The sequence below is a fragment of the Pelophylax lessonae genome (assembly GCF_965119305.1).
Source record: "Pelophylax lessonae genome assembly, chromosome: 9".
Lineage (NCBI taxonomy): Eukaryota > Metazoa > Chordata > Amphibia > Anura > Ranidae > Pelophylax > Pelophylax lessonae.
In genome coordinates, this window is record NC_138776.1 from 256,600,524 (window position 1) to 256,616,342 (window position 15,819).

General features: G+C 46.3%; 1 protein-coding gene across 1 annotated transcript in view; it reads right to left on the reverse strand.

Moving 5' to 3' along the window:
- Positions 1-3,444: 3,444 nt before the first annotated feature.
- LOC309564398 (uncharacterized protein) overlaps positions 3,445-15,819 on the reverse strand; it is a 73,446-nt gene continuing 61,071 nt past the window's right edge. Inside the window, exons 7-9 of the mRNA XM_082269026.1 lie at positions 8,791-8,957; positions 8,589-8,707; positions 3,445-4,795 (exon numbers count right to left, since the gene is read on the reverse strand). Of these exons, the coding sequence (XP_082125152.1) occupies positions 3,475-4,795; positions 8,589-8,707; positions 8,791-8,957 (1,607 nt within the window). The 3' untranslated portion in view covers positions 3,445-3,474. The remainder of the gene's footprint in view (positions 4,796-8,588; positions 8,708-8,790; positions 8,958-15,819) is intronic.

Sequence of the window (15,819 nt, forward strand, 5' to 3'; positions counted from 1 at the left end):
TCTATCATCCCCTTTCAACCAACACCTGTCAACTGACTATCCTAGGAGCACGGGTGGCTCCCCTCAGGTCAGGCCCCTTGGCACCAGTTTCCGTACTCACTGCACTGCAGAGACAGGGAATAGTCGGATACTCCAGTTGAACTATTCATAGTTGAGGACTTCTATCTTCAGGCCTTCTAGGTTCATTGGAAACAGCTAGGCTGCTTAATCCACACTGCCACAAGTGTAGAAAGGGTTAAGTCTCTTGCTCTTTAATTCCTAGCAAGACGACTTAGTGGATGATACCTTATCTTCAGGACACACTCACTAGTAATCCCCTTTCAACCAACACCTATCCACCGACTACCCTAGGAGCACGAGTGGCCCCACCTCTGGTCAGGCCCCTTGGCACGAGTTTCCATACTCACTGCACTGCAGAGACAGATCCTCCAGTGTTTCCCCTCTGTCAGCTTCTCTGGACCTCTGGGTTCAGTTCCTTACTTCTACACTCCGGGCCCTCAGGTCGACCATCTGAGGCCACATGGCACTTCCACAAAGGAGGAGGCAGCTGTCTCTATGATTACATGCTTTCCGCCCGCCGTATTGTGAAATGATGAGCGGGCAGCGGCGGCACTCTCATTCTGGAAGGATGTCATATGACGTCCTCCCACTCTCGCCACACATGCACGCCCGTGGGTCTCTGCGCATCGCCGAGCCGATGATGATCTTTACCCATGTGATCGGCCTTGTCCAATCACAATTGATCACATGTAAACAAGGAAATGCTGGTTTATCAACATTCCTTTCCTCACACTGACAGCGTGTGAGGAGAGGAGAGCCAATCAGCGGCATTTCCTCACAGGGGAGATCTGCACAGATAATCAGGGCACTGATTATTAGTGCAGCCCCAACAGTGCCCATAAGTGATACCAGTCAGTGCCCATCAGTGATGCCACTCAATGCCCATCTGTGATGCTAGTTAGTGCCCATCAGTGATACCAGTCAGTGCCCATAAGTGATATCAGTCAGTGCCCATCAGTTATGCTAATCAATGCCCATAATTGATGCCAGTCAGTGCCCATCAGTAATGCCAATCAGTGCGCATCAGTGATTCTAGTCAGAGCCCATCGGTGATGCCAATCAATGCCCATAAGTGATGCCAGTCAGTGCCCATCAGTGATACCAATCAGTGCCCATCAGTGATGCCAGTCAGTGACCACCAGTGATGTCTTTCATTGACTATTAGTGATGCCTGTCAGTGCCCATCAGTGATGCCCCTCAGTGATGCCTGCAAATACCAATCAGTGATGCCACTCAGTGATGCCTGTAAATACCAATCAGTGATGCCAGTCAGTGCCCATCAGTGATGCCAGTCAGTACCAGTGATGCCAGTCAGTGCCCACCAGTGATGCCTGTCAGTACCAATCAGTGACTCCTGTCAGTACCAATCAGTGACGCCTGTCAGTGCCCATCAGTAATGCCAGTCAGTGCCCATCAGTGATACCTGTCAGTACCAGTGATGCCAGTCAGTGCACATCAGTAATGCCAGTCAGTGCCCATCAGTGATGCCTGTCAGTGCCCATCAGTGATGCCTTTTCATTGACCATCAGTGATGGCGTGCAGAGCAGCCTATCCCGCTGGACGTCATAGGACGCCCAGCCGGGATGGGACAACCACTTTGCGGCCCTCCTTTTACTATATGACAGGCAAGTGGTTAAAGCCACAATGTATATTTACGTAAGTGGTTATATTACAGTAAAACAGGACCAGGACCAGTGGGGGGGGAAAAAAGGCAAAGATTGACGCATTTCGTGAAACGCGTTAATCTCTGCCTTCTTTCCCCCACTAGTCTTTGTGCTGTTTTGCTATTATATAAAATAAAAAGCCAAACAAGGAGTGCAGCCATCCAGAGTATTTCTTTGTATTGGTACATTGGTAGATCTAAACCCCAGGTGCATGCTGGGAAAATTTGTGTTATCTCGGAGATAATATTATGTCGGAAAACACAGATCTCTCGGTGGACATTATTTTTAATAACTATACTAGGAGGGGATGAACAGGAAGATGGATCCTGTGACAACATTTATCTTTATTCAATAGGTAAAGAGTAGCTCCGGGCAACGAATAAATTCTAATATTGAACGACAGAAAACATTTACATTGTTTTACCAAAAATCAGTCACTTTTACCAAAAACCTGAGTCATCAATAGTTTAATACAGCCAAATCAAGCAGTCTTTTCACAGTGCTTCAAGCTAAAAGAGACAAGTCTTATGTCATGATGTTGTGCAACCTCCCTCTCAAGCTCCAATCTGTGTGGGTGAGACAGCAGTGAGCCCAGAGGTGCTTAAACCGGGGTCCACAGTATTCCAGTATCCTCTTAGGGTGAGATTTGGGGACGTTCAGAAAAAAAAAAAAAGATTGGGAACATACTAGTAGGGCAGCCAAGCTGCAAAGGATGAGGGGGGGATAGCTACACTATATTGTCAAAAGTATTGGGACGCCTGCCTTAACCCGCACTTGACATGACATGTCTTAGTCCGTAGGGTTCAATATTGAGTTGGCCCGCCCTTTGCAGCTTTAACAGCTTCAACTATTCTGGGAAGGCTGTCCACAAGGTTTAGGAGTGTCTATGGGAAAGTTTGACCATTCTTCCAAAAGCTCATTTGTGAGGTCAGGCACTGATGTTGGAGGAGAAAACTTGGCTCACAGTCTCCGCTCTAATTCATCCCAAAGGTGTTCTATCGGGTTGAGGTCAGGACTCTGTATAGGCCAGTCATGTTCCTCCACCCCAAACTCACTCATCCATGTCTTTATGAACCTTTCTTTGTGCGCTGGTCCACATCTATTGGAAAAGGGGGTATTATAGTGCGGGGTTGTTTTTCAGGGGTTGGGCTTGGCCCCTTAGTTCCAGTGAAGAGACCGCTTAAGGTGTTAGCATACCAAGACATTTTGGACAATTTCATGCTCCCAACTTTGTGGGAACAGTTTGGGGATGGCCCCTTCCTGTTCCATCATGACTCCACACCAGTGCACAAATAAAGGTCCATAAAGACATTGATGAGTGAGTTTGGAGTGAAGGAACTTGACTGGCCTGCACAGAGTCCAGACCTCAACACGATAGCACAACTTTGAGATGAGTTAGAGCGGAGACTACGAGCCAGGCCTTCCTGTCCAACATCAGTGCCTGACCTCACAAATGCGCTTCTGGAAGAATGGTCAAACATTCCCATAGACACACTCCTAAACCTTGTGGACAGCCTTCCCAGAAGAGTTGAAGCTGTTATAACTGCAAAGGATGGGCCAACTCAATATTGAACCCTACGGACTAAGACTGGGATGCCATTAAAGTTCATGTGATTGTAAAGGCAGGCGTCCCAATACTTTTGACAATATAGTATAGGTCAACATAATTTAGCTTTTATCCAACAGTCTAAAGTTTTGGTACGACTATACTGATAAAAATTCCTAAATTCAATAAAGGATTTTGGCCGAGTCAACGTGTGTGAACTCTGTAGTGACTGACGAGGTGCGAAGTCTGTGAGAAACATTTCCCGCACTCTAAGCAGGAAAACGGTTTGATACCAGTGTGAAGCCTCTGATGTCTGATAAAGTTTGACTTGTCTACAAATTCTTTTCCACACTCTGAGCATGAAAACGGCTTCTCCCCCGTGTGGATTCTTCGATGGCGGTAAAGGTACGACCTGTCGGAGAAGCCTTTCCCACACTCTGTGCAGGTGAAGGGCTTCTCGCCCGTGTGAGTGGTCTGGTGTCGGATGAGGGACGCTTTGTCCATGAAGCCCTTCCCGCATTCCGCACAGGAAAAGGGCATCTCTATGACGTGAATTTTCAGATGGTTCCGGAGGTGGGAAGACCAGGCAAAGCCTTCCCCGCACTCCGGGCAGGAATAAGGCTTCTCCCCCGTGTGAACCCTCTCGTGGCTGACCAGGTCTGCTTTGGCAATAAAGCATCTCCCGCACTCCGAGCAGGCAAAAGGCTTCTCCCCTCTGTGGATAGTCTGGTGGGCCCGAAGCCGCGACTTTTGCCGAAAGGACTTCCCGCACTCTACGCAGGAAAACTTAACGTCGGAATGAGTCCTCTGATGTTTGCGAAGCTGGGAAGGGCAGGAGAAACATTTCCCACACTCCGAACATGGGAAAGGCCTCTCACCAGTATGGCTCCTCTGGTGTTGTAGGAACTTTGACCGGAATTCGAAATTTCTTCCACACTCTAGACAATGAAACCTCCTTTCCCCAGAGTGGGTCAGTTCGTGCCTATCGAGGGCCGACTGCCAGGCGAAACATCTCCCACACTCGGCACAGATGAAGGGCTTCTCACCGAGGTGAGCTCTCTTCTGCCCCTCACTCGGTTTCTGCGAAAGGCATTCTTTACACTCGGAGGATGAAAAGCTGTTTTTGCCAGTTGAGTCTTGCTCCGAGTCTGCCTTGAAACATTTCCCGCACGTCAAACATATGAATGAGCCCTCGCCTGTGTGAGTTTGATGATGTTCGAGGAGAGCGGATAACCCAGTGAAACATTCTCCACATTCTGAGCAGGAAAACGAGAACGGGTCTGATGCTCTGGGTGAGGACCTCTCAGAGTTCGAGGTATCGGCTGTTCTGTCTATAATGCGTTCTCCCGGATGAATATTTGTTATGACGGTATCTGATGTACTGCTGGGCAATCTCTCAATATTATCTGCTGATCCGTCTGCCTTGTATGGGGCGGCTAGGTCTTCTCTGGGTGAACCATCTATGGTGTCTTCATCTTCAGAGTCAGAAACGTGAGATAAAATAAGACGACTCGCAAAGGTTTTGCTGCTGTCTTCACCATCTGTCATATATAAAAATATAAATATTACAACTACATATTATTTAAATTTATTTCATCTTTAAAAAAAAAAAAAATTAAAAAATATACTTGGCACCAGATATGTATATTATTTTTACACATCAATGATTCCTCTATATAAATCATTATGTCACCAGCAGGAGGAAGGAGGTCCTGATTCCTCTATATTAATCTCGATATCACTAGAGGGGTCACTAGCAGGAGGAAAGAGGTTCTGATTCCAGTATTCAGATCTTTAAATCACTAGAGGGATCACCAGCAGGAGAAGGGAGGTCCTGAATCCTCTATATAGAACTTTAGTAATCACTAGAGGGGTCACCAACAGGAGGAAGGAGGTCCTGATTGCTCTATATAGATTTTTATATCACTAGAGGGATCACCAGCAGGAGGAAGGAGGTCCTGAATCCTCTATATAGAACTTTAGTAATCACTAGAGGGGTCACCAACAGGAGGAAGGAGGTCCTGATTGCTCTATATAGATTTTTATATCACTAGAGGGATCACCAGCAGGAGGAAGGAGGTCCTGAATCCTCTATATAGAACTTTAGTAATCACTAGAGGGGTCACCAACAGGAGGAAGGAGGTCCTGATTCCTCTATATAGATTTTTATATCACTAGAGGGATCACCAGCAGGAGGAAGGAGGTCCTGAATCCTCTATATAGAACTTTAGTAATCACTAGAGGGGTCACCAACAGGAGGAAGGAGGTCCTGATTTCTCTATATAGATTTTTATATCACTAGAGGGATCACCAGTAAGTGGGAGGAGGTCCTGATTCCTCTATATGGACCTTTATATCATTAGAGGGGTCACCAGCAGGAGAAAGGAGGTCCTGATTCCTCTATATAGATCTTTATATCACTAGACGTGTCACCAGCAGGAGGAATGAGCACCTGATTGCCTATGAAGAGCTTTATATCACTGGAGGGGTCACCAGCAGGAGGACAGTGGTCCTGATACTTCTATATAGATCTTTATATTACTAGAGAGATCACCAGTAGGAGGAAGGAGGTCCTGATCCCTCTATATAGATCTTTATATCACTAGAGGGGTCACCAGCAGGAGGAAGGAGGTCCTGATTCCTCTGTATAAATCTTGATATCACTGTTAGGGCTACAAGATTGTGGAATTCTCTACCACAAGAGGTGGTTTCTGCGGGTAGTATGGCGGCTTTCAAAAGACTATTAGACGTACATCTCAAGAATCAGAACATTCAGGGGTATGTGAGATTATTACGGCCACACACACCTACACAGTTTGAACTGAATGGACTATTGTCTTTATTCAACCTCACCTACTATGTAACTATGTAACTAGAGGGATCACCAGCAGGAGGAAGGAGTGCCTGATTGTCTAAAAATATATTTATATCCCTAGAGGGGTCAACAGCAGGAAGAAGCAGGTCCTGATTCCTCTATATAGATCTTAATATCATTAGAGGGATCACCAGAGAGGGAGGAGGTCCTGATTCCTCTATATAGATCTTTATATCAGTAGAGGGATCACCAAAGATGAAGGAGGTCCTGATTCCTCTGTATAGATCTTTATATCACTAGATGGATCATCAGCAGGAGGAAGGAGGTCCTGATTCCTCTATTTAGATCTTAATATCACTAGAGGGATCACCAGCAGGAGGAAGGAGGTCCTGATTCCTCTGTATAAATCTTGATATCACTGTTAGGGCTACAAGATTGTGGAATTCTCTACCACAAGAGGTGGTTTCTGCGGGTAGTATGGCGGCTGTCAAAAGACTCTTAGACGTACATCTCAAGAATCAGAACATTCAGGGGTATGAGAGATGATTACGGCCACACACACCTACACAGTTTGAACTGAATGGACTATTGTCTTTATTCAACCTCACCTACTATGTAACTATGTAACTAGAGGGATCACCAGCAGGAGGAAGGAGTGCCTGATTGTCTAAAAATATATTTATATCCCTAGAGGGGTCAACAGCAGGAAGAAGCAGGTCCCGATTCCTCTATATAGATCTTTATATCACTGGAGGATCACCAGCAGGAGGAAGGAGGTCCTGATTCCTCTATATAGATCTTTATATCACTGGAGGATCACCAGCAGGAGGAAGGAGGTCCTGATTCCTCTATATAGATCTTTATATCACTGGAGGGATCACCAGCAGGAGGAAGGAGGTCCTGATTCCTCTATTTAGATCTTAATATCATTAGAGGGATCACTGGTGTCATCATTTCTTCCTCTTTCACCTCTTCCTTAACAACAATAATGTTGAGGTCTCCCAACTCGTCCCTCTAAACACGTCATAAGATAGACATAATGTACCCATGTACAGACCATTAAAAATCTGTTGGTTTATTATTGAAGTTCCTCCTACCGTCTCATCTTCCTGCATGGAAACACGGGGATCACCAGAGAGGGAGGAGGTCCTGATTCCTCTATATATATATCTTTATATCAGTAGAGGGATCACCAAAGAGGAAGGAGGTCCTGATTCCTCTGTATAGATCTTTATATCACTAGATGGATCATCAGCAGGAGGAAGGAGGTCCTGATTCCTCTGTATAAATCTTGATATCACTGTTAGGGCTACAAGATTGTGGAATTTTCTACCACAAGAGGTGGTTTCTGCGGGAAGTATGGCGGCTTTCAAAAGACTCTTAGACGTACATCTCAAGAATCAGAACATTCAGGGGTATGAGAGATTATTACGGCCACACACACCTACACGGGTTGAACTAGATGGACTATTGTCTTTATTCAACCTCACCTACTATGTAACTAGAGGGATCACCAGCAGGAGGAAGGAGTGCCTGATTGTCTAAAAAGATATTTATATCCCTAGAGGGGTCAACAGCAGGAAGAAGCAGGTCCCGATTCCTCTATATAGATCTTTATATCACTGGAGGATCACCAGCAGGAGGAAGGAGGTCCTGATTCCTCTATTTAGATCTTAATATCATTAGAGGGATCACCAGAGAGGAAGGAGGTCCTGATTCCTCTATATATATATCTTTATATCAGTAGAGGGATCACCAAAGAGGAAGAAGGTCCTGATTCCTCTATATTAATCTTGATATCACTAGCAGGATCACCAAAGAGGAAAGAGGTCCTGATTCCTCTATATAGATCTTTATATCACTAGAGGGGTCACCAGCAGGAGGAAGGAGGTCCTGATTCCTCTATATGGATCTTTATATCACTGGAGGGGTCACCAACAGGAGGAAGGAGGTCCGGATTCCTCTATATAGATCTTTATTTATCACTCGAGGGATCACCAGCAGGAGGAAGGAGGTCCTTATTCCGCTATATAGATCTTTATATTGCTAGAGAGATCACCAGCAGGCATAAGGAGGTCCCGATTCCTCTTTATAGATCTTTATATTACTAGAGGGTTCACTAGTAGGACGTATGAGGGCCTTCATATATTCATTTCAGGTACTTATAAGATCTTTAGATATCATTAGAGGGATCCCCAGGAGGACGAAGTAGATGATGCAGTCCTATTGTCCTACCATCTAATAGAGGAAAGACATACAGATAACCGGAGCATCCTACGAGCTTTGGAAATCCATCTACTAATTTAGGATAAAGAGATGGCAAAGATTGTGTTGTTACGATATGAGGTTCTAGGCAGCTGGGAAAAGAAATGATTTTAGGTAAAGAGCCTAATAAAGAAAGATGAATCTCGACCCCACCACAAGGTACATGTTGCTTCATCACACAGGACGGGTGAAGAAAGAGGTGGATGTAGAGACAAGGCAACGAGTGTTTACTCAATACTTACCAGTGCCGATCTCTGGGGAACCTTCCTCTTCCTCCAATGTCACTGGTGTCATCATTTCTTCCTCTTTCACCTCTTCCTTAACAACAATAATGTTGAGGTCTCCCAACTCGTCCCTCTAAACACGTCATAAGATAGACATAATGTACCCATGTACAGACCATTAAAAATCTGTTGGTTTATTATTGAAGTTCCTCCTACCGTCTCATCTTCCTGCATGGAAACACGGGGAAATCTCTCTGCTGGGTTCCCATTACTGGATCCATCTACCTGATGATGGTGAGGGATGATGTGATCTTCCTGCGTGGAATCCCAGGAATACAGAGGACGGGGACATCTCTCTGGTGGGTTCCCATTACTGGATCCATCTGTAGGAAACACACACACTGACTGAATACATTGTTTCTATGTGTTTATCAGATGATGGGGGATCTAGGTGGACCAAACATTTTTCTCTGTGATAAAGTCTTCTCCTACCTTGGGACATGTGGGACGGCTCATTCTCCATCTTGTTGGGGAAAGCTCTGAAGGCTCCCGGTGGGGCTTAGAGTCCTGATTAGTCTTTTTGACTCTCTCAGGTGACTGTTGGGTGTCACATATTCACCAGATGTCTTCTTCACAACTGTTTATCGATAAAGAAAAGACAAGAACGTTCGAGAACGCCTCCAATATCTCCTTGTTATGTAAGGAGCATTCTTCCCACTGACCACCAATGTAAGGGACATTCTTTCCACTGATCACCAATGTAAGGGACATTCTTCCCACTGACCACCAATGTAAGGAACATTCTTCCCACTGATCACCAATGTAAGGAGCATTCTTCCCACTGACCACCAATGTAAGGAGCATTCTTCCCAATTTTGTTTATTAAAAGTCTTGCAATCAATAAGCATAAAATCAATATACATAAATAAATATATACATATTTACATGAAAAGGGGAAAAAAAATACATAGCAAATTCTGCTCTCAAATAAAGACTGCCTTTACAGCAAAAACAAAACTCACATCATGAAACATATCAGTACCGGGAAAAATAATCTTAATAAGACTCACACCACCACACCAGACATAAAACCTGCGAGGTCAAGAAACAAAACCACCCCCATTATGCATGCAGCCCTTCTTCAAAAATGAAGATATTAACCAACAAAAGCTAAGGGCGTGAAAGAAATAGCATAGGAAAAAAGCTTTTTACCCAGAGATGGACAGTTCACCAAAAGCAGGTCTGATATTCCTCCACGCCCTTATCCAGACCGCTCGAGGCTCCCTGCCCTTCTCAAGACCCCGAATCTTCCCAACCTCACCAAGAATATCGTACACCACCACCTCGACAGGGAGGACTTTCTTCCGCAGGGTAATCTGGCACCGTGCATTCCACGTGAAGTAACGGACAACTATACTAACTAGAAAAAGTGTATCCAAATCAAAATTCCAGCGAGTCGGGTATGCCCCGTACACCCACTCCGCATAACTCATGCGATAGAGAAAGGGGATGCCTAGAGCCCTCCCCACCCTTTTATACACCTCTATGTTAAAGGGACACTGGAGCAAAAAGTGGTCCATAGACTCCACTTTACCAACACACTCCGCTCTAGGACAATCCCGATCATCCACAGGGCGATGCTTCAGGTTCCCTCTCACATAGAGCCTTCCATGGAAAGCGAGCCAGGCTTGATCCCTAAACTTCAAAGGGATTCTTCCTAAGTTAATTAAACGCAACCCCTCCCTAATTACGGGGCCTGGGCAATCCCTTAAGGTCAGCGACACACTGAAAGCAGAGCCCAAAATCCTCTTCTCCAGAAGCTTTCTGGGGAGGGACTTGATATCCCCCACTGTCACCTGCCACTGCCTAAGTATTTTCAGACACGGGGCAACATAAGCCGGAAGCTTGCCATGTCGGACTCTCAGACTTTTCACTGGCCCGCCATCTTCCCAGCATCGCAGAAAAGGCCTAAACCAAGATTGAAAAATACCCACCCATCCCGGCGGGGTCTCTGCTAACATATTACCAAGATTATACTTTAAAAAAAGCAGAGAAAAGAAAACTATAGGGTTGACCATTCCTAGACCACCCTCCCGCCTGGACAGGCAAGTTACATTGCGTTTGATCAGGTTCAGCCTATTTCCCCATAACAGTTGGAAAAAGCAGCTGTACACCCTTGCATAGAGAGATTCCGGCAAGATACAGACAAAGCTGACATATAAAAAGATTGGGATCAGGTAAGTTTTAATCAAGTCAACCCTTTCCCTCAAGGAAAGTTTCCATTTCTTCCAGCTTGCCACCTTGGCATTGGCATTCAACAACCTGCTTTCCCAATTTCGATGACCATAGTCACCAGGACCAAATTTGATGCCCAACACTTTAATTTCCTGCTGGGGCTCTGGGAAGGCATCCGGAAGTTCGAAGCTTTCACCCTCCTCACCCATCCAGAAAACTTCACTCTTTTCATGATTGATTTTAGAGCCAGAAGCCTCAGTGTACTGCTCTATCACAGAGACCACCTCCTGCGCCTCCTCCATCCCAGAGATAATAACAGACACATCATCGGCATAGGCCACGACCTTCAAAGGCGGCACACCAGCAATGCCCAAAGGCACCCCACACAACGATCCACTCTCTAACCTTCTTATGAAGGGGTCGATTGCGAATACATATAGCAGGGGGCTCAAAGGACACCCCTGGCGCACACCAGAGCCAACCTCAAAAGGCCGTCCAACCCAACCATTAACAAGTGGGAAGCTCTCAGCCCCTTTATATAATGTTTTCAGCCAATCAATAAACCTCCCCTGCAGGCCGTATCTACCAAGTAGCAAATACAGGTACTCATGATTGACTCGATCAAAAGCCTTCGCCTGATCCAATGCCAGCAAGTACTTTCTCCATCCAGCAGCCCTGCATCGCTCCAAAGCCTCCCGGACAGCTAAAATTGCTGAAAAGGTACTTCTGCCCTGGACCGAGCAGTGCTGATGATTGGACAACAAATCGCCTGCTACTGACGACAAGGGCCAAAAAAGAATCTTCGCCAAGATCTTTCTATCAACATTGAGAAGACTGATGGGGCGCCAGTTCTCAATTATTGAGGGGTCTTTACCTTTTGACAGAAGAATCACAGCGGATTGCCTCATGGAGGGAGGGAGAGAACCCTCTTCTAAACAGCTGTTATATACCCCTTCCCCTGGGTGGAGTGTCCGAGGCATTCAGAGTCACAGACAGCATACAGTGGTCAGAGAACTCCACCGGCCTCAACTCAGGAGCCGAGAAAGCAGAGTTCTCCTTTAAAAAAAACCTATCTATCCTACTCTGACTATTCCCTCTCTGAAACGTGAATCCCGTGCTGCCAGGGCAGTGCTTAATGTGCACATCTACCAGGCCTGCTTGTCTAACCATATCTCTAAGAAAAACGCTATCATAACCCAGCCTGTCTATGGAGACCCTCCTGTCTTCTGGCCTAATTATGGTGTTAAAGTCACCTCCAAAGACAACCTGCTGGGATGTAAAAAGGAAGGGCTTGATCTTTGTGAAGAGGCATTTCCTGTCCCATTTTGACTGCGGTCCATAGATATTGATCAGGCGCAGGTCCTGCCCCCTAACAGAGACGTCTAAGACCATGCATCTCCCCATTTCTACCTCAATTATCCGCCGGCACGTTACCATATCGGTTTTAAAAAGAACCGCAACTCCGCTGCAAGGCTCAGCCGCAAGAGACCAAAAGGAGGGACCGCATCTCCACTCCCTTTTTGCTAGATGGACATCGGCCAAAGTATTGAGCCAGGTCTCTTGCAAAAATAAAATCTCAGCATCAAACTCACTGAGCAAAAATAAGGCAATATCACGAGCTCTTGCAGATTTCGCGCTGGCGACATTAATGGTCGCCACCTTTATCAGAGCGGGCACTGCCATCAGGATGATTGGGGTAGTCGTTTCTTAACCTCCACCACACTCTCATCACCCGAAACAGCTCTCTTTACACTATGTGACTCCCCCTCATCCATAGATGATAAAGAAGTGGATAAATCGGATACTAACTCCTCCCCTGATAAAACCGAAAATGTGTTGCCAAGAGGAACCCCTCCTGGCTCTAACTGTAAGGAGGAAACGACCGCTTTACTGGTTTTCCTCTTTTTCTTTTTCTTCCTCCTTGTCCTCTCCCACCCCTCCTCATCCGAATCCTCCACAACAGAGGGTGAGACATGGGACATGGACACCCCTCCCTCAACCCCATCGACCCCACCACCATCCAGCACCCCTGCACCCTCTTGGCCGCGTTTGCGGTGTCGAGAGACAGGGACTGGAGGTGGAGTAGGCCGAGGGGGAAGATCCACTATACCCGCCCCCCCCCCAGCAGCTTCCGCTAGTCTGGAGGATCTACGCACAGTAGATGTAGGAACAACAGGAGGGACAGACTCAGGGACCACATCACCAGGGGAAACAGAATCTGACACAACAGACACAGGAGGGGCAACAACAATTTCCTCTCTAACTTCAGCTGCTTCATCTTCTTTATCAAGCCTCTGCAGCTCAGTCTCCAATCCTGGCAAGTTATGCAGTGCCTCTGGGCACTGGCTATATGGATGACCCAGCTGCTGGCACAAATTGCACCGAATCTGGGTGCATTCTCTGGCCAAATGGCCTAAATCCTGGCACAGTGAGCACTTCTTGTGGGTGCAGGACGATGCAAAGTGGCCTTTATCACCACATTTATTACACATCTTAGGCTGACCTTGGTAGAAAATGGTCAGCCTATCCCTACCCAGAAAGGCTGAGCAGGGAAGGTGCTGAACTACATCGCCCAGCACCCCCAATTTTAGTGACACTGTCCAGGCCCCTGTCCATATCCCATGCTCATCAAGGACATTCCGCAGTGGAGTGAGGACCTCGCCATATCGGCGTAGCCATACTAATAAATCAGCCTCTGGTATGGATTCGTTACGCACTAAAATGGTCACTGATTTTATCAGAGGCTGCCTTGAAATTACCTTTGGCACCAAACCACTCCACTGCTGAAGGCCCTTGCACCTCCTATATCTCTCCCAGAAGAGATCCAAACTTTCAGGTTTTACAAACGACAAATCAAATTCATAACTCCGCACCGGGCAAATTAAAGCAAAAATATCACAGGCTTTAAACCCCATTTCCAAAATCAACTCAGCCACCCTCCCCCTTACTGGTGGAGTTCCATCCCCCACCCACCTCAACTGTACCACATTCCTCCTCCTATACCCACCAAACCTCCCTGAATTTTGACTAATAACAGAATTCCCACCACCCACCTTGGTGTGACTCCCCAAAGCTGAAGCATAGCTTCCAACATTCCTCCCAGCAGAAAATCCATCAGTTTTTTTTAAATTATCTGACACACACTTAGCAGATAACGATTGCACAGATTCGGGATTGATCTGTGCAATCGAATCTTTCCTCTGCTGAGCAGGAGGAGAAATGTCATTTTTATTTTTCCCAGCATTACTAACCCCTTCACCACCACCCACCACATTCATTGCTTTAACATTAATGTCATTTTTTATACTTGCTGGGATATTTATTATTGCTGTTGTCTTCACAGCAGAATCCATAGCTGCTGCTGCACTGGTAAGAACTCCAGCTGTCATCTTCTCTTCCACTAGGACAGGGTTTTCAGCTGTGGATATAGCATTCTGTTTTAACACAGCAACAGGTGAAACATTGTAGGAGACTTCCATAGCTGCTTCACTTCCAGCACTATGTTGATCCCCTCCCCCACCAGAAATCAGCTGGTCAATCAGCACTGGAAGACTGGGAGGCTCAGGTGAACATGAAGCATGCTCTTTGGAGCTGGCAGCCATTTTGCTTGCTGTGGGACTACTGGTCTCAGCCAGACCAGCAAAATCCATGCCTGGGGTGTTAGATACAGGTCCATCCACATTCATCTGATGGTCCGGGAATTCATTGGTCAGGGATTTTCCTTGCATGTCTGCACTCGGTTTCTCCACAGCAGAATCTCCAATAGGTAGCTGTATGTAGAGCTCCTTCTCACCTGGGACACCATCCACTACAGCAAGTGGGGCAGACATGCTGGAAGGCAGCATGATGTACTGGGATTTCTCCACCAGTACTGGCTTTGCTGACTTGAATCTCCTCTGCCCATCCTCAGGGATTTCTGATGGATCATCAGAAAAGACAAACTTGTCTGCTTTCAGGGGTGACTCCATCTCCTGGATAAATGTCAGGGATCCATGTCCACTCTCAACCCCCTGGCTGGTTGCCGCTGGTGATTCCCAGTTCTGGCATGGGGGGAGAGGTGCAGAGACAGATGGAGCCTGGTCATCCATTAACGGAGCCTGCTGATCCACAGAACTTGCTGATGCTTGGCTGGTAAAACGCCTCTTATTGTCAAACTTTTCTTTAAATGCTCCACTTCGGTCTTTCAGCCTTTCCAATAATAAAGATTGTTCCTTTACCTTTTCTTCCAATTCCTGTAACTCAGGCTTCATGGCTGTGCGATTTTTACTCCAGGCCTGGAAATACTTAGTTTTGAAGGATTTGTGTTCAGCCTTCAAAACTTTAAGTTTTTCTTCCGCTCTCCCAATCGCCCTAAAACGATTGATAACCTTCTGGCTGAAGACATCCGCATTCTCACCAGGGCCTGGACCCACAGACAGGTCCTCCACCTCCTCCTCACTAGGCCCCGTGTCATCAGGGGGATCCCTCCCAGGGCCTCCCCCAGGATCAGGCATTGTTCCTGGGCCAAGCTAGCAAGCAAGGCCCAGGCTTGAAAAGGGCTGGATCTCACAGAGAGCTCCTTGGGTGTGTCCTCCTCCTTCTTCCCACTGACCACCAATGTAAGGGACATTCTTCCCACTGACCACCAATGTAAGGGACATTCTTCCCACTGATCACCAATGTAAGGAGCATTCTTCCCACTGACCACCAATGTAAGGAGCATTCTTCTCACTGACCACCAATGTAAGAAACATCCTTCCCACTGACCACCAATGTAAGGGACATTCTTCCCACTGATCATCAATGTAAGGAGCATTATTCCCACTGACCACCAATGTAAGGGACATTCTTCCCACTGATCATCAATGTAAGGGACATTCTTCCCACTGACCACCAATGTAAGGGACATTCTTCCCACTGACCACCAATGTAAGGGACATTCTTCCCAATTTTGTTTATTAAAAGTCTTGCAATCAATAAGCATAAAATCAATATACATAAATAAATATATACATATTTACATGAAAAGGG